The sequence below is a fragment of the Typopeltis vanoorti genome, chromosome 6, assembly GCF_054136105.1.
Source record: "Typopeltis vanoorti isolate ZY-2024b chromosome 6, IOZ_Tvanoo_1.0, whole genome shotgun sequence".
NCBI classification, from domain to species: domain Eukaryota; kingdom Metazoa; phylum Arthropoda; class Arachnida; order Uropygi; family Thelyphonidae; genus Typopeltis; species Typopeltis vanoorti.
This window is the reverse complement of record NC_143554.1, coordinates 116,873,346-116,892,583: the sequence shown is the minus strand read 5'-3', so window position 1 is coordinate 116,892,583 and position 19,238 is coordinate 116,873,346. Positions and strand designations below refer to the sequence as shown.

General features: G+C 33.8%; 1 protein-coding gene across 1 annotated transcript in view; it reads right to left on the bottom strand.

Moving 5' to 3' along the window:
- Positions 1-19,238, bottom strand: part of LOC150105849 (transmembrane protein 41B-like) — a 111,652-nt gene that overhangs the window by 56,337 nt on the left and 36,077 nt on the right. Inside the window, exon 3 of the mRNA XM_090393624.1 lies at positions 18,889-19,017. Within this exon, the coding sequence (XP_090249750.1) occupies positions 18,889-19,017 (129 nt within the window). The remainder of the gene's footprint in view (positions 1-18,888; positions 19,018-19,238) is intronic.

The window sequence follows — 19,238 nt, the reverse complement described above, 5'->3', positions numbered from 1 at the left end:
CCTCCTTCTAAACACTTCGCTGTCATACCGCGGTAAGATACTCACCATCCTAACTCTCTCACTCTTCTCTTTTGCTACCTCAAACAACTCCCTCACATCCTCTATCATTTCCATTTTGTCCTCTTTCAAATCATTCGTTCCTGCCACTATTATCATCTCTTTCTAAATACTGGGATAAAGGATAAAGGATTAAACTAAATTTATTATATTCTAACCAAGTGAAAAATAAACTTTCAACATCTTTCTCTAAATCCAGAGTAATTTATTAAAAAGGTGGCACACCATTTGGCAACTCCTATAGGTAGAGATGACCTTGCTAACGCTTCTGGCTGGTATCTCCACTTGGGCCTGGCTCTCACTGAAGAGACCTCAATAAAGGTCGAAACTAGTCTGGGTAGTGGCCCTTCCCTTAATGCATAACATTAGACATATCTGCAAGGAGATGTGTTTTGCATTATGGGAGATACTGAGATAAGAGTGATAGTAACTTGCTCCACCTTTGCAAGGAGTCACCCTGGTGTTGCACCACCTTACCCCAGTCCTGAAGATACTTTCAGGTGCAAACTTTGTTTGCTCACACTTGGATAAAGGATTAAACTAAATTTATTATATTCTAACCAAGTGAAAAATAAACTTTCAATACCCAAGAAAGAGTTAAGAAAAATTGTGAAATGGAAAGAAAGCTTGGAGAACAAGCTGTTTAGGCCAAATAGAAATTGTACACTTTCACTTGAAGACAAATAGTTGAGAAATTATGGGAATAAAATCTGTATTTAAGTTTCGTAGATTTGGAAAAGGAATATAACAAAGTGCCAAGAGAAAAGCTGTTCAAAATGCTATAGTTATACAGTGTAAATGGTGCATTATATTAGCAATACTTAATCCACATTTGAGTTAAGTGAGCAAGTTAAAATTCAAGGAGATACAGGTAGAATGTTTGATGTTAAAATCCACTGTTATTCGTCATCTATATAAAATACATTATCAAGGAGAGTGGTATTAAACCTGATATAAAAATTAGAGATGTTAATCTCAGCTCTTTACTTGAAGCAGATCATGTTATACTTCTAAATAAATCCAGTTAAAGTCTGCATGATTCCCTGACTAAATTGAATTACTGTCATAATAAATTTGACAAGGGAGGCCACATACTATCCACATCAGCTGTCATAAATGTTCTTGAATTCATTCACACTATTTGTACACACCACATTCAATGGCAATTCATTCCAACCACATGACATTCTGAGAGAAAAATCTAACCCTCACTCCATTCTTGAAAGCATTCATTCTCAACTTCCAAGGATGCCCTCTCCTTTTTCCCCACTCTCCAGAAAATGAAAATTTCATCTAGTGAAATCCTGTATAATCTTTTCCGAAGTTTGTAAGTCTCAATCATATTACTCCTCTTTCTCTGGTTTGCTATTGCCTGCAGTCTACAAATTTTCAATCTTTCTTCATATATCCCACAATCCTGATATAATTTTTAACTCTCCTTTTCACTCTATCCACTGTATTATCAAAATCATCACGTTAACCAGGGGACCCCTGTGCACAATAGTCCAAGTGAGGTCTTATCAAGGTCCTGTAAAGACACAAAAAGATTTCCTTATCTGTACATGTCAAGGTTGTTTCAGCATTCCAGTTATTCTCTGCAATCTTTGTTATATGTCCCTAGACCTTCCTATCAACTAAAACTCCAAGCCTGATCAGTTTCTTCTAGCATAATCTCACCAATATAATATGGCATAACACCAAAGTGCATGACGACATTTACTAACATTGAAATGACAACCATTTTCACAATTGTGAAACTTGTTTTTTTACTAATTTGGGTGCGCTGATTTCAAATATCAAACCCATTTTTCTCTATCATGTCAGATTTTTCCTCTATGGCATTTTCTTTTTTGCTAATTTGTAAGTTTTTGATAGTTTTAAGGAGGCAGTACTATTTAGAGGATCAAAAAAATCGATTTTTTAATATTATTTTCTGAAAGTATGTACTTTTAAAAATCTGTTTCCTAACTTTTTATCAAGAAATTCGAAAAATTCCTGAAGATATAGCCTATTATTCAAAGTGGTGCGCAGATCAGAATCGGAGTGCTCACCACTCTCGCTTGTTAGCAAATGAATAAATGCGTAAGAATCTGCAACGGCACGTACTGGCGCTTTGAATGCGAGAGAGGCCGATAACCAACCTAATACATTTAGGTGATGACAACTGCCTAAAACAAATGAATGCTATATGCATCATAGCAGACAAAAAACGATCGAAATCAGTCAATCATTAATCGATTATGAAAGTATGATGAGTGCTTATAACTTATGTCAATAAAGCCTCTGGTTTTTCTGTCTTGTTAATTGCATGTTAGTCGGCAGTGAAGAAAATACATCATGTCTACTACTCGAAATTGTGTCAATAGTGTAGATTCCTTCTGCTACATTTGTGGCAGCTTTACTGTTCCCAGTCAAAGGACAAATATCACCGATTTCGTTAAGAAAGTGTACTTTGCATACTTTGACGTAAAACTTGCAGATCAGGACAATTCATGGGCTCCAAATAAAGTGTGTAAGTCATGTGTAGAAAATTTACAACAGTGGAGCAAGGGAAAACGCCAAAAATTAGCTTTTGGCATTCCAATGATTTGGCGTGAATGAACCGAAAAATCACGTAGATGATTGCTATTTTTGTTTAGTTCAGACTTCTGATTATAATAAGAAGAATAAGAAAAAATTGTGTATCCAAATCTTGACTCAGCAATTTGGCCAGTTGCTCATTCCAATGAAATAGCCATGCCAATTTATAAAGGACTTCCTTTACTTGAGAACGAGCATGATCGGGATATACCAGATGTTCTTGAGGAGCAAGACCCAAATGCTGATTTAGACAATGAAAATTTAATTTCTAGTTCTGGACCTCAAGTGGAATCGAATGACTTAGTAAGAGATTTGGGCCTATCAAAGGAATCATTGGAATTGTTAGCTTCAAGATTAAATGAAAAAACTTACTGGAGCAAGATACGAAGATAACTTTTTATCGTAGCAGGGAAAGTAATCTTGTACAATATTTTAAACACGAGTGTGGGTTTGTTTACTGTAACAATGTGTCAGGTTTACTAACTGAAATGAGTGTTGTACAATATCATCCAAATGAGTGGTGTTTATTTATCGACAGTTCAAGCAGAAGTCTCAAGTGTGTCTTACTACACAATGGGAATGTATATGGCTCAATTCCTATTGGCTATTCAGTCCACTTAAAGGAAACATATGAGGACATTAAAAAGGTTCTGAAGTTATTAAAATATACAGACCATAATTGGATCATCTGTGTGGATCTTAAAAATGGTGAACTTTTTACTTGGCTTTCAAAGAGGATATACAAAGTTTCCGTGTTTTCTATGCTTCTGGGATAGTCGAGCTAGAAACCAACACTGGAGTCAGAAACGTTGGCCTCTTAGAATATCCTTAAATGTTGGAGAACAGAATGTTATAAATCAACCTTTAATCGACAGGGAAAAAATCGTTTTTCCACCTCTACACATCAAACTAGGTCTTATGAAGCAGTATGTTAAAGCTTTAGATTTACATGACTGTTTCCAATACATATGTGAAAAATTTCCACGACTTAGTTATGAAAAAATTAAAGCCGGTGTATTTGATGGACCGCAAATTAGAACTTTAATGAGAGACCCAAATTTCATTAACTCTATGAACGAAATTGAGAAAGAGGCATGGATTTCATTTACGATGGTTGCGAATAATTTTCTTGGAAACAAAAAAACGTGCAATTACAAAGATCTAATGGAAACAATGCTTGAAAATTTCCAGCGCTTAGGTTGCAACATGAGCATAAAGCTTCATTTCCTATACAGTCATCTTGATAGATTTCCCGAGAATTTAAGTGTGTAAGCGATGAACAAGGTGTTGGATTGTGATAGAGTGGAATTTTATGAACTCCTATCTTATCACAATCTAACATGGGTTTCCAAACAAAAAAGGAGATAAATACAGTAAATTGCCCCTAAGTGTAAAATAAATAATATGTATATCAAGTGTGTTCTGTTATGAAAAGGTTAAATAAGTATATATTTTGTGCCATTCGCGAATGAGGTTAAATTAATATTGAAAATGTAAAACATTATCAGAGCTTTATAAAATAACATGTATAAAAGAATTATAGAATGTAAGCACAAATTCAATTGTTGGGGGGAGTGAGGTCCAAAGGTCACGGAGCTGTATGCGAGGGAGTGGCTCGCCCCAAGCAAACAAAGTGACGCCAGCGTACGTGCGATAGCAGGGGAGAAGATGGACGCCGTGACGTAATAGCACGTAAGAGTTCGCTGGAAATCGAATAGGGCGAGAAATGCCGAGAAGAAAAGAGGGAAATATAAGGGTCATGCGATCCTGAAACAAGGTTTTTTTTTGTTCCCCTCTCGTGGTGGCAAAGGATGCCAGTGCCCCCATACCAGAGGGATTCCGATTAAGGCAGTCACGAGTCTCGGCGGCAGTATCTCCACAGAAAAAAGCAAGTCTGGCTGTCCACAGAAGGCCAAGTTTCCTGTGAACCTATGATGTATTAAAGAACCATAGGGGAAAATAAATAGACTTTGTTTGTGTTTCACTGAATATGAATGAAAGATTTGTGCCACGTTAATATGTTATAAAAGGGAACATTAATGATATAGGATAAGGTTGTATTGCTATCACTTTAGAAGGATATTGAATTTATTCTTATTGTCTGTCGATGTGCTAAAGTTCGCTTTTATATTGAATGAAATTAAGGATATGTTTAGAGTGAAGAATTGAAAAATTATAAAGAGATTGTGAAAGATATGAATGTTATCTTAAGTAGTCTGACAGAGCTACGGAGTTTTGGAATAACTGTGATAATAATACATAAATTATGCATTAGAGAGTGTTAATATAGTTCTTACTTTAGATAGCTGCTACATAATATGTTATAAGTATAATAATAGTGTTTGAATGTTTTATGCTTTGTATAGGATCTCCCTTAAGATGGGATTTGAATTAATGTTATTAAGTGTATCTACCTTTGAGAATTAATAAACCTTGCTTTTGATTCTAACAAAGACTTTCTGTGATTTCTGGAATCCGATGCACCTCTTATAAAATATTAATGCGAACCTATGCGGGATATTAGAAAAGGGTATATTTTGGCCACGTCTGCAGAGTTGATAGGTATCATTAAGTACTGTCCTGAGATTACCTCTTGGTTGTTAATATTAATAATCTAATAGCGCTAAGTGGCGCAGAGAAACAAATAAATTTCTTGGCGTTTTACGAGGGGTAAATCTCGGACACTCTGATACTGCCTCGATCTCGAGGAAATTCCATTGTCCCTCAGAGGTACCACGTGTTACCCAATAGAATGTATTACGGAGATATAGCACAAAGGTTGAAAATAGTTGTAAATGTAAGAAAGCGACACAACAAAGGCGAAAGATTTCATCAAGACTTAAAAACTATGGAAGATCGGTACCAAGGAGGATGGGATTCTCACATGATGGCTGACTATTGTTGGAGTATTCAAAGGGATTGCCAAAACAGAACACACAGTAGAAATTGCTACAAACAAAAATTTATTCCCTGAAACTCATGTGTAAGTAAAATTGTTATTTTTTTTATAAATATTCTTGTAATTTCTAATAAATATTGTTAAGTAGTTATGTATCTAATTATCGGCCTCTCTCGCATTCAAAGGATATGTTTGAATGCGAGAGTACATGTTGTTGCAGGTTCTTACGCATTTATTCGTTTACTAACAAGCGAGAGCGGTGAGCGCTCCGATTCTGATCTGTGCACCGCTTTGAATAATAGGCTATATCTTCGGGAATTTTTTGAATTTCTTGATAAAAAGTTAGGAACAGATTTTTAAAAGTACATACTTTCAGAAAATAATATTAAAAAAATAATTTTTTTGATCCTCTAAATAGTACTGCCTCCTTAAAACTATCAAAAACTTACAAATTAGCAAAAAGAAAATGCCATAGAGGAAAAACCTGGTGTGATAGAGAAAAATGGGTTTGATATTTGAAATCAGCGCACCCAAATTAGTAAAAAACAAGTCTCATATAAAAGTCAGCAAAAATTGTGTTGGACTGTGTTATCAGTCAATAGCTTTATCTTGCCTGTCAAATCCTTCTCAACATCATTATGTAAAGAATGAATAAAGATTGAATGAAATGGACAAAGCACTGATCCTTGTGACACACTACTGGTTACCTTAAACTTTGCAGACTCAACCCCCCCCCCCCCTTCATATACTACTTTTTGATATCAGTCAGTCATCCTCTTATCCACACCGATATTTTATAATCCAATACCATATTCTCCAAAAGTATCACTGCGTATTCATTCCCTTTGTCTAACTCAATGGTAACATTATTACAGAATGTAAGCAAGTTGCTCAAACATGACCTTCCCTTAGTAATAAACTCATGCTGTTCATTGCAAATATACATTCTCTATCAACTCATTTCTGTATGCAAGTTGGTTAGCACTTGCATACAGAAATGAGATGACCAATTTGCAAACAATGAAAATAGGCAGAAACATTGAAAAGATTGACTGCAGGCTGAATGGAGAACCTATAGAACAAGTAAAATATTTCAACCCTTCAGGCACAATTTTTAGTGAAGATGGCAAATTAAATGTGAAAATAGACAACAGGGATTAGAGAGAAATTTATCGAAACACCAAACTAGCTGTACAAGAACAGTGTTCAAACCAATTTTCACTTATGAACCTCAGAACATGGTTAGATTAATCAAACACTGGAGACTACATATATAAGAGTTCTGAGAAAGATTAGAAGAATAAACATATGGCATTAATGGCAGTATCATAAGAAAAATGAGGATATTAGAAAAGAAGTCAACATTGTTAACTTCAGGATTATGTGAGCAGAACAAATCTCATTAAGTATGGTTCACTTAAACAGAATGGGAGAGCAAAGGGTAACAAAACAGAAAAAAAGAATGAGATGAAGACTATGATCTGGGTGGATTGACATAGTAAAAAGTGCCTTAGAAGAGAGAAATATCTGATAATATTGGAGTCTTGACAGATTAATTTTGTAGGAAAACTGTCAGTAGGATGTTAGTAATGATGTAACTTTTCCATGTAGTAGAACTATCATAATATTCTGCACATCTTCCTGGCGGTACATGCCAGGAATTTGTGACATTAATTTCTGACACTGGTTTGAGATTACATTACACAACCAGGCTTGCATAATTCACAAAGCCTGATTACAGAGTCGAATTCCAGATGATTGGAGTAAAGCTCTCATGGTGCCCATCTGTAAAGGGAAATAAACTGAATGTGAGAATTACAGAGAAATTTCCCATCTGAGTGTTCCTGCTAAGATTTATGCAAGTATTCTAAGAAAAATAGAGATTGTAAGGATAAGATTTTCACTTTAAGACAAATAGTTGTCTTAAAGAACTCATGGAAATACAACAAAGATCTATATTTAAGTTTGGTAGATCTGGAAAAGGCATGACAAGGTGTCATCAGAAAAGCAGCTTAAAACATTATAGTTATATGGTATCGATAGGACATTATATCACGCAAGTCTGTATTTGATTTTGAGTATACAAAATTAAAGGAGGTACAAAAAGACGGTTCATTGTTAAATCATATGTGAGACAAGGGTGCACGTTATCTTGTTGTTCCTCATCTATACGATCACATTATGAAGGAAAGTGGCATTATACCTGATGTGTAAATCTCAACTCTTTCCTTTATGCAGATAATGCTAAACTCCTAAATAAAATCAATACAAGTGTGCAGGATTCCTTAACTAAATTGAATAACTGCTTTAATAAATTTGGTATGAAAATCAGCAATAAAAAGACAAGACAATGAAAATAGGCAGAAGCACTGAAGATATCAACCAAATCCTGACTGGAGAATGTATACAAACTATTCAGGCACAATTTTTAGTGAAAATGACAAATTAAATATATAAACAGACAATAAAATTTGCAAAGATGGTATAGTAGGAGACTAATCATTAGTAATGATTAGTTAAAACACTAAAGTAGCTGTATATATATATACACTTGAAAAAAATAGATTTAATGACTCCAAGACCGAGATAACATATAAAGATTTTAATGATAAATACTACTAGTTTCGGCATATAGCAGCCTTCTTCAGGTATTTATAAAGGAAAGGAATACTAATAAACATTGAATTATTTAAACAAACTGTAAATTACAGGTACAAATTGCCTCACATAATCGATACATAAAAACGTTGTATTTTTCAAGTTGTTCCAACTGGCGTGCCATTGTTTGTGCAATTGTGCGTGCAAGTTCACGTGAATGCCAATATTGAATAACTGCAGCATGGCTATCTGGGATGTTATAACTTAAATTATTTAAACAAACTGTAATTTACAGTTTGTTTAAATAATTCAATGTTTATTAGTATTCCTTTCCTTTATAAATACCTGAAGAAGGCTGCTATATGCCGAAACTAGTAGTATTTATCATTAAAATCTTTATATGTTATCTCGGTCTTGGAGTCATTAAATCTATTTTTTTTCAAATGTATAACAACAGAGTAAAAGCTGATCGCCACATCTATAGCCTAAATGACGAGACGTCTCTAATAAAAATACAAAGGAATTTTAAAAGAACATTGAAGAAAATAGGATTGAAAATAAACAGGTTAGTTTTCCTCAAACGTTGTAAGTTCCATGCAGTTTTTCCCAATTTCATCTCTTTTAAAGAAAAGATAACAACGGAACGCACTAAAAGAATCTATCGTAAAGCTAAGATGGATCTCCTCAGCGAAAGAATTACAGACACAAAATGGTTTAGCTTTTTTGTTCAGCACTAAAAGATCTTTAACTCAAAAACTTGAAGAAATTATGGATAATGTTAACTTACATGATTTTATCATTAACAGTGAAGCACAAGCCACACGAATACAAAACAAGAATAAATATATTCTTATCAAGAAATTTAATAATCTAATAAGGACACAAAACAGATCTGGTCATAGTGATGCCCGTATTAATCCTGAAAAGGTTGTAGTGAACAAATCTTCTCATATGTTAACGGATGCAGAAACGAATATTCTTAGCAAAGGTCTCAATTTTATTCCCTCACCAAAATTTATCCCTAAAGAATCTCTTCTTACAAAAATAGAAAAAGCAAGTTCACTCATTCCTAATCATTTGGCGAAACTTCTTCGTATTGAATCGATTTTTATTATAAATAATGCCAAACCTCCAACAGATAATATTTCAGTGGCTGAAAGAAAAGCCCTAAAAAATCTAAAACAGAACAGTAACATTATTATTTTACCTGCAGATAAAGGCAACTCTACGGTCATCCTCAACTCTGAAGATTACCACAACAAAATGCTTCATTTACTTGAAGATAGTTCAATATATTCAATTCTTCAGGAAGATCCTACAAGAGAATTACAAAACCGAACAAACAACTTGTTAAAGACTGCGAGTGAACTTCCTCATAATATTCACCTCTCATTACACTCTCTACATCCTCTTATCCCACGCATCTATGGAGTTCCAAAAATTCATAAAGAAAACATCCCTCTTCGCCCAATTGTGGAAGGAATTGATTCACCTACATATAAACTTTCAAAATATTTAGCAAAGTACCTCAAGTGTTTCTCCAATAAATCTTCATCTTTCATCAAAAACACCACAGATTTTGTTTCTCATATTAAAGATATTCCCATCGATGATAATGATATTCTAGCTAGTTTTGACATTATATCTTTATTTACTAACGTTCCTACGGATGAGGTACTTACATTACTACAGGACAAATTATCCAAAAAAATGTTCACTTTATTAAAGCACTGCATTCATTCTGGTTACTTCAGATATAAGGACTCCATTTACCAACAAAAACAAGGCCTGGCAATGGGCAACCCTTTGTCCCCAGTGATAGCTAACATCTTCCTTGAAGACTTTGAAAAGAAAGCCATATCTTCCTTCTCATTTAAACCAAAAGTTTGGAAAAGATATGTTGATGATATATTCATTATTTGGAATCACAGGCACACAGCTCTCACAGATTTTCTTCGTCATCTAAACATCCAACATCCTAATATAAAATTTACTGCTGATATAGAAAATAATAACTCTTTACCTTTTTTGGATGTTATGCTTACACGATGCTCTGAAAGATTAAAAATCTCTATGTACAGAAAACCTACGCATACCAATAGATATCTGCATAATCTTTCTCATCATTTTCCACCACAAAAACTTGGAATTATATCTACCTTAGGACACAGAGCACGTTCTCTCTTAAATGAACAAGATGAACTACAAAAAGAAATGAATCACCTCACTCTTATTTTTAAACAAAATGGATACTCTGAAAAAACAATTAAGAAATTTCTTCTGAACCCTCCTAAGCAGTGCACAACAGAGTCTATTAATTTTAAAGGTAGCATCTCCATTCCATACATTAGCACAGTCTCTAAGAAAATAGCTAAAGTCCTTAAAAAATATAATATCAGGACCTTCTTCACCACACTTCCAAAAATCCGCTCTCTAATCAGCCATCCAAAACCTACTCATCACAACCTTAAGTACCCTGGAGTATATAAATTGTGGTGTGATTGCAATATCCCATACTTTGGTCAAACTAACAAATCTATTGAACAACGCATAGAAGAGCATAAGAGAGACATCTCATACAAAAGATCTCATGCAACTGCGTTATCCAGTCATGTTCTTTTTTCAAATAATCCTAATGATGACCAACAAAGCCACTCTGTATGCTGGAATAGATCAGAAAATATTTTTCGCTGTGAAGATGAGTTTGAAAGGAAAATCGTAGAATCAAGGGAAATCCTAATGAACCCGGTCCACTTAAATAATAATTTAAGTTATAACATCCCAGATAGCCATGCTGCAGTTATTCAATATTGGCGTTCACGTGAACTTGCACGCACAATTGCAACAAACAATGGCACGCCAGTTGGAACAACTTGAAAAATACAACGTTTTTATGTATCGATTATGTGAGGCAATTTGTACCTGTAATTTACAGTTTGTTTAAATAATTCAATGTTTATTAGTATTCCTTTCCTTTATAAATACCTGAAGAAGGCTGCTATATGCCGAAACTAGTAGTATTTATCATTAAAATCTTTATATGTTATCTCGGTCTTGGAGTCATTAAATCTATTTTTTTCAAATGTATAACAACCGAGTAAAAGCTGATCGCCACATATATATACACATATATATAGGAGGTGGATTAGGAATAAAATACTTGGTCAAAGATTGGAGACAATAGATAGATTTTCTGAGAAAGATTAGAGGAGTGCACAGATGGCATTAATGGCAAAATCGTTTAAAAATGATGATTAAAAAAATATAAAAGAACTCGACATTGTTAGCATTCAGGAATGTGTTAGGAACTAATCTCAGGCAGTATAGTAACAAACAGAATGGGAAAGCAAGAAGTTAGCAAAACATGTTTTTTGCCAGGATGGTAAGAAAAAGACTTCTGGAAGATGAAGTTCTAGATGGATTGAAAGAAGTAGCTCAAAGGCCAAAACTTAAGATCTGATAACATTTAAGTTCTCGACATAAGATTAATTTGGAGAGAAAATGTCAATGTAATGATCTAACCTTTTCACATAGTACTATCATAATATTCTTATGTACCCTGAGGGTACATATTTCATTATGGAATTTAGCAATAACACTATAATAAATAGTATTCCTGCACATTTCATATTATTCATATTACTGTTACATGTAATACTATCATAATATCCTGCATATGCACTGAGGGCATATATCAGGAATCTAATGATGGAAATGTGGGGATGCCTGATAGAAAAAAAAATCAGGAACCTTGAACATTCTAGCTAACAGGGTTCTGGTGAAGCTGTGACAGGCCCAGCAAGCTGGCAGTAGATTTATTCAAGCTTAAAAGAAACAAAGAAATCAAAGCCAGATAGATATAAATGGCAAAAGATTTGGACTGGAAAGGAACCTAAGAATAGGACCACTAACCTTATGACAATTAACAGGTAATGAGGAAGGAAAAAAGAATTTGAGAGGAATTATGTTTTGTCTTTGAAAAGAGCAGATGACTAATCAAAACATGGCATTGGTTTTATCATTAGTAAAGCAGTAAATGACGACTCAAAGTATGACGGCAATAGTGATAGGATAATCATTGCCATCAAATTCCTGACATGTACTCTCAAGGGGGGTACAGGAAATGATAGTACTACATATCCTGTACTCCCCCCCCCTTGAGGGAACACGAAAAACTCACATCATCACTAACTTCCTATCTACAATTTTCCTCCAAATCAATCTGTTACCTGTCAAGACTCGAACATTATCAGATCTTATATTTTTGTCTTCTAAGGCACTTTGTACCATATCAATCCACCTTTACCTTGGTCTTCCTCCGGAATCTTTTCTCTCTCATTCTGTTTAAGTGCCCATACCACCTGAGAATAGTTCAGCTAACACATTCCTGCATGCTAATAATATCAAGTTCTTTCCTAATATCCTTGTTTTTAATATGATATTGCCATTGATACCATTCACGCCCCTAATCTTTCTTAGGACAGTCATATCTGCGGTCTTTAGTCTTTGGTCAAGTGTTTTATTTCTAACCCAACTCTCAGATCCATAAATTAAAACTGGTTTGAATATTGTATACAGCTAATTTAGTGTTTTGACTAATTTCTCTCTTATTCCATATAAATTTATTCAGTTAACTTCCAGCCATACCAACTTTATTGATTCTGTTGTCTATTTCCATATTTAATTTATTGTCTTCACTAAAAATCGTGCCTAAGTAGCTGAAATGTTCTATAGGTTCTCCATTCACAATGTAATTGATATTTTCAATGTTTCTGCCTGTCTTGTTATTGCTGATTTTCATACCAAATTTATTACAACAGTTATTCAATTTAATCAGAGAATCTTGCAGACTTGTACTGGATTTATTTAAAACTATATCTACATCATCTGCATAAAGTAAAGAGCTGAGATTAACATCTCCAATTTTGATATCAAGTTTAATACTACTTCATAATGTGATCCATATAGATAACGAATAACAGAGGCGATAATGTACGTCCTTCAATTATAACTACTGACTTAAACTCAAATAAAGACTAAGTATTGCTTGATAGAATGTTCTATTGAACATTATATGCCTTTTCCAGATCTACAAAACTTAAAACTTAAATACAGATCTTTGTTATATTCCCATGATTTCTCAACTATTTTATCATAAAGTGAACATCTGATCCTGACAGCCTCTATTTAACCTGAATCCAACTTGTTCTTTACCAAGCTGCACTTCAACAATCCTTCTCAACCGTTTCTCAAGTATACTTGCATAATTCTTACCAGGAACACTCAATAGAGAACTACTTCTGTAATTCTCACATTCAGTATCATTTCCCTTTTTTATATATGGGTACTATGAGAGCTCTACTCCAATCATCGGGAATCTGCCCCTCTGTACAGGCCATCTGAACTATGCAGTGCAGCCACTAAGATTTTTATACCTCCATACTTGAGCATTTCTGGTTGAATATCGTCTACTCCTTTCCACATATCAGGGCTTTTGATCACTTTTTCTACTTCAAGTATGGAAATGTATTGCTGATTGCATGCCTGTTGATTGTTTTTCCCACTGTGCTGTTACTTGTTTCATTTAGCAATTTTTCGAAGTAATTACTCCATGAATCAAGGATATCCTTTTGTACAGTTTTCATGTCATCTGTCATCTCTAATTCCTTTTACAGCACTCTTTCCTCCATTTCTAAGCTTTTTCAACAGCCTCCAGAATATTTTGGCACCTTCCTTATATTTATTTTCTATGTTCTTGCCAAAGTCTCCCATGACTTTTGTTTAGCTAGTTTTACACAGTGTTTAGCATTTTTGCATTTGTCTCTGTATTCTCTAAGAGCACAAGATGACTTATTTGCAAGGAACTTTTGATATGCTTTCTTCTTTTCCTTCACTGCCTCTTTAACTTCCTGTGTCCACCATGGAGTTCTGATTTTTTTCTATCCTTGCAGATAACCTCTCCACATGCTTCTCTAGCTGAATCAATCAATGTTTTCTTCAGGGCTTGCCACTGAATCTCCAAGGTTTGGTTCCTGTTCTCAAACCATTTCATTTTTTCTTGAATAATGTGTATTTTAGTCTACAGTTCACATCTGACAGCTGCTCAACTTTTATTCACTTTAAAACTTTTTTACATATTCTTCTTTTCAGTATGAAATTCAATTTTATCCTGCTCAAGACGAAATGGTGATCACTTCCAATTTCAAATCCTCTTTACACTAGTGTCCTGCATTAGTGAGAAAACATCACTATCAATGATAAAAGAGTCAATGAGACTTTTCTTATTTCCTATTTTCTCCATGTGAATACAGTGGTATCTCGCTAATCCGAACCCTCCAGTAATCCGAACTGCGGTTTGAAAGAAAAAAAGTTTTATTTTTACACAAATAATAATATACAAAATAGTACACAAAATAATAGTACTATTATTTTTATTTAATAATTATTTTAATTATTATTATTTATTTTATTATTATTACAGTACAGTATTTCTTTCGTACTGTCGATTGTACGGTTATACTGAAGGTCTATTTTGATGTATTGTGTGTTCACATTTGCTTTTTTATACTGTACAGTACGTACTGTATTGTCGGCATGAATCACAAATATACACAAAAAAGAGGAAATTCAAAACGTGCATAATTTGGTTAAAAATATAAATCCAGATGTTGAAATTTCAGAAACAGATGTTATGGAATGGATTACAGGTCAAATACAATTTGGTCAGCTAAATCTCAAATTGGGATTTGGGTTAGTTATACCATTAAGCTTTATTATGGGATATGTAATGGAGTTTGTTTCGAGACCAATCTGCTAAAAAAACGAGCTTCTCTGCAAATCCCTAAAGCAGTTCTGCGAACCATCATCTCTGAACCTAATGACAGTTCCTTCCCCCCATTGACTAAAAAGACTTGAAATCAATGTCTCTTGACAGTAGTCTTTCAAGAAAACTTAAAAAATGTTGATAAAAAAAGTTAGGAGCATCCTTTTCCCATGGATCAAGCTTTGTTCTACGTATCTAAACAATGCTTAGCATAGCCTCAAACCAAATGGTACAAAGACTATCCAGTTTCACCAGTACAGCCACTCTGGGCTTGCAGACCATGCTCTGAATACCTGCCACAGAATATCCCTAAAGCAGTTCTGTGAACCATCATCTCTGAACCTAATGACAGTTCCTTCCCCCCATTGACTAAAAAGACTTGAAATCAATGTCTCTCGACAGTAGTCTTTGAAGAAAACTTAAAAAATGTTGATAAAAAAAGTTAGGAGCATCCTTTTCCCATGGATCAAGCTTTGTTCTACGTATCTAAACAATGCTTAGCATAGCCTCAAACCAAATGGTACAAAGACTATCCAGTTTCACCAGTACAGCCACTCTGGGCTTGCAGACCATGCTCTGAATACCCGCCACAGAATACGTTGGAAGAAAGTCACGTTAATACACTGCAACAAATTTAAATATGGAAGATTATTCCTGGAATCAGCCTCATCTCTAAAAAACTTTCCAAACCTCAACAAATTTGGGTGCATGAGACTGTACCAAATTTGGAAAGCCTGCATCTTGAGAACTTCAGCCCAACAGCCGAATATAGGGAGGCAGCTTTAGGACTCTAGGAACAACAGTAGTTTTCTCTCTTCTGCTTCATTTGCTTTTTGTAATGCCTGCATGTACGTGTTATAGTTGTATGTTCCCATGAAGATGGCATTGTGACGTTACCGAAATATAGGAGGTATTTATTAAAGTTTCTTTTAATTAATATTCCAGTATACATTGTAAATTCCTTAAATAATTTAATAGTCACTATTCTCATAATGATTAGAATCAGTGCTTTTTTTCTGGCGTAACACACCGGAACGGTGTTCCGGCATCTATTTTTTTTTTAGTTTTTTCAATTTTTCAAAAGTGAAATAATGTTCTCGCGTACATAACACGTGCACATGTGTGTTACCAGGCAATACCTGTAACAAGCATGCCAGCACCTACGTTTGTGGCTATATGGATGTGTGATTGACAACATGCGAAAGATTTTTGGTAAAACACTTATTTATCTAAAAATTTTCTTTATTAAATTGACGTAAATTTAACATCATTATTTTCATATCCTTTTAGCATTTTTTTTTTTTGTGTAAAAGTCTGACCCCAAGTTTGAAAATGAAAAAGATTTCCAATTATTTTTCAACCACTGGTCCCATTAATAAAAAGAGTCCAGAATAACAACAGGCATGAGGTCAAAAAATATAGAAATAATGGTGCCAGTTGATGTTTTCGAATCATCTCAAGCTAATCTTGAGGAGCAAGGCCAAAGTGAAAATGACTGGCTGAATTGCTGGACATTAGATCAAAAAAATGATTTTTGCTAGAAAAATGAATGGATGTATATTTGCAAAAAGAAACTTTGCTGTACACCTTGCAGAAAAGTTAGAACTCTTGGAATTGAAACAAAGATAGGAATGAAAATTTCCAAAGAATGGGTCAACAAGATTACATATTCTGGCAAAGGTAGGAAGCTACAGATGAGATCATTTTGAAAAAATATGTTCGATCACAAAGAATCTGCTGCACACAAAGCAGTGTTAAAAATTGTTTCTGAAGCCGAAAAAAAGACCCTTGAAAATGTTTTTTTAAAATCATTATCTCGTGAAAAAGAAATAACCGCAAAAATACATTGGAAAACCAATCATTCCATATTTTTGAAAGTGAAATTGATCTGCAAGAATTGAACAGAATTGAAATGGGTTGTATTCTTCATTCAACAAATGCATGTATTAATATTGTGAATCATGTAAGTGAAGAAATGAGAAAATATATGTTTAAAGAAATCGTTCAATCCAAAAATATAATTTCATTGATAAATCAACAACAATAAGCAATAAAACCACTCTCATAGTGTATCATATTCAATGCTGTATTGAAGGTGTTGGAATTAATTCACCGATAAATTTATTTTTGGACTTGATAGAACTTGAAAACGTAACGGCAAAAAGTGTATTTGATTCCTTATCTTCCAATGTCTTAACTATTATGGGATGACAGAAGATTATTTAAAAAAATATTTAGTTTCTCTAGCGTGCGATGGCACTGCTGTAATGTTAGGGTGTAAAAGTGGAGTGAAAAAATTGGTCAGAAAAATTTCCTTCTATTATAGTTTGGCATTGTGGTAATCACAGACTAGAATTATCAGTAAGTGATGCTGTAAAGGAAATTTCAGGAATCAATAGATTCAAATCATTTATTGATAAACTTTATGTCCTAAACCATGCTTCACCAAAAAACAGTAGAGAGTTCCATTTATGGGCAGAATCACTAGAGGTTGAGCTGCTGAAAATTGGAAGAATTTTAAGTACTCGATGGGTGTCATCTAGTTTCCGTTCAGTTTTGGCTGTGTGGAATAATTTTGAATCTCTAGTACATCATTTTGAAGATGCGATGCATGATCCTAGGAGAGATAAAAATGATAAATGTACTTATGATGGCTTAAGAAGAAAAATAACATCTACAGACTTTTTATTGGATCTAGGATTGATGTGTGATGCTCTCTAAGAATTGTCTGAATTAAGTTTGGACCTGCAAGACAGTGACATAACCTTTACAAGACAAATCAAAAAATAAATGCACTTGTACAAATTTTTGAAGAAAGAAGACAGAATTTTGGACCCTATTAAGATGTGCTGCAGCTGCTGTATGCGATCTGTGCTTTCGTGGAGTTTTACTTCATGAAAAAGCTCCAAAAAATAATTCTCCTACTGACCCAAAAACATTTTATACCAAATTGAAAGAGTCAACTGAAAAAAGGTTGCTTGATAGCAAAGATGTTCTTCTAGCACTTTGGGCTCGCATGCTTGACCTAAAACATTGGCCTGAAGATAATGATGCTCAGCTAACGTTCGGAGAGGCAAAAATTAGAAATTTGTCAATCAGACTGCAACTAAATGAAAGAGAAATGATTTGTGGATTCCATGAATACATTCTCGGTAAGACATACCCAGAAAAACTGTTGCGTTTGGTACATGCTCTGAATACCATTCCCATTTCATGAAGTGAATGTAGATATTCGCAGATGAATTTAAGTATCATCCCAAGAAGAGCTTCTTTGAAGACTAAAACAGTTTTGGCACTTTTATTCATCAAACTCGTTGGACCACCTTTAAGACTTTTCGATCCTTCAAAGTATGTTGATCTGCGGTTACTTAGAGGATGACATTCGGCCTTACTGTAGATATTTAATAACAAAGAAAGGAGTCTAGACGATTTGTTCGACGAGAATTGCACAAAACTTTGGAAAACACTATGAACTTCTCTTAAATTATATAATGTTTTTACAAATTTACTTTTACATTTGATCTTTGGTTGTATATTTTGTTTGTTTAATTTTACATTTAATCATGTCTAAAAAAAAATACTGAAGATAAATTATATTTAATTCATTTATGTGACTCTGTGACAGCAGCTGCTTTATATTTCATTTAAATTAAGATTTGAATATCATTTTCTTTAATAAAAAACTTAAGATGTGAGTTCCGGCACCTTTTTTCCTAGAAAAAAAGCACTGCTTAGAATTATATTTTTTGATAAAAACTACAAACAAAAGAAAACATTGTTCATCTTATATGGTATGAAATAATGTCAAGGCGAGCATAACACTCTTTATAATCATTGCATTACAAGATAGTTCATTAATTACTATGCAACAAAACTCCACTAGAATATATTCTTAAAAAAAAGCTATGATGAGACAAAGGTTAAAGGATACAAGATATATGTAACAAAAAAACCACCAAGAACTGTAAAAAAGTAACGATCTTTATATCTGGAAAGAATTTTTCCAAGGTTCTTTGCATCATCAATATCCTTTGGAAGCTTGATGAACTGGACTTCATTTCTAAGATTAATAAATAAATAAATAAAAAAAATGTACATAACATACATATCAATATACATAAATCAAGAATGCACAAACTGCATCCCAATAAGGGGGAAATAAGCTCTTATAAAATAATAGAGTGCCTGTATAGCTTTGTGTAATATTTCTGGTTTCATAATGCTAAAACAACAGAAGACCATTACAGATTCAATTCTAGATGACAAATTATAGCAGATTAG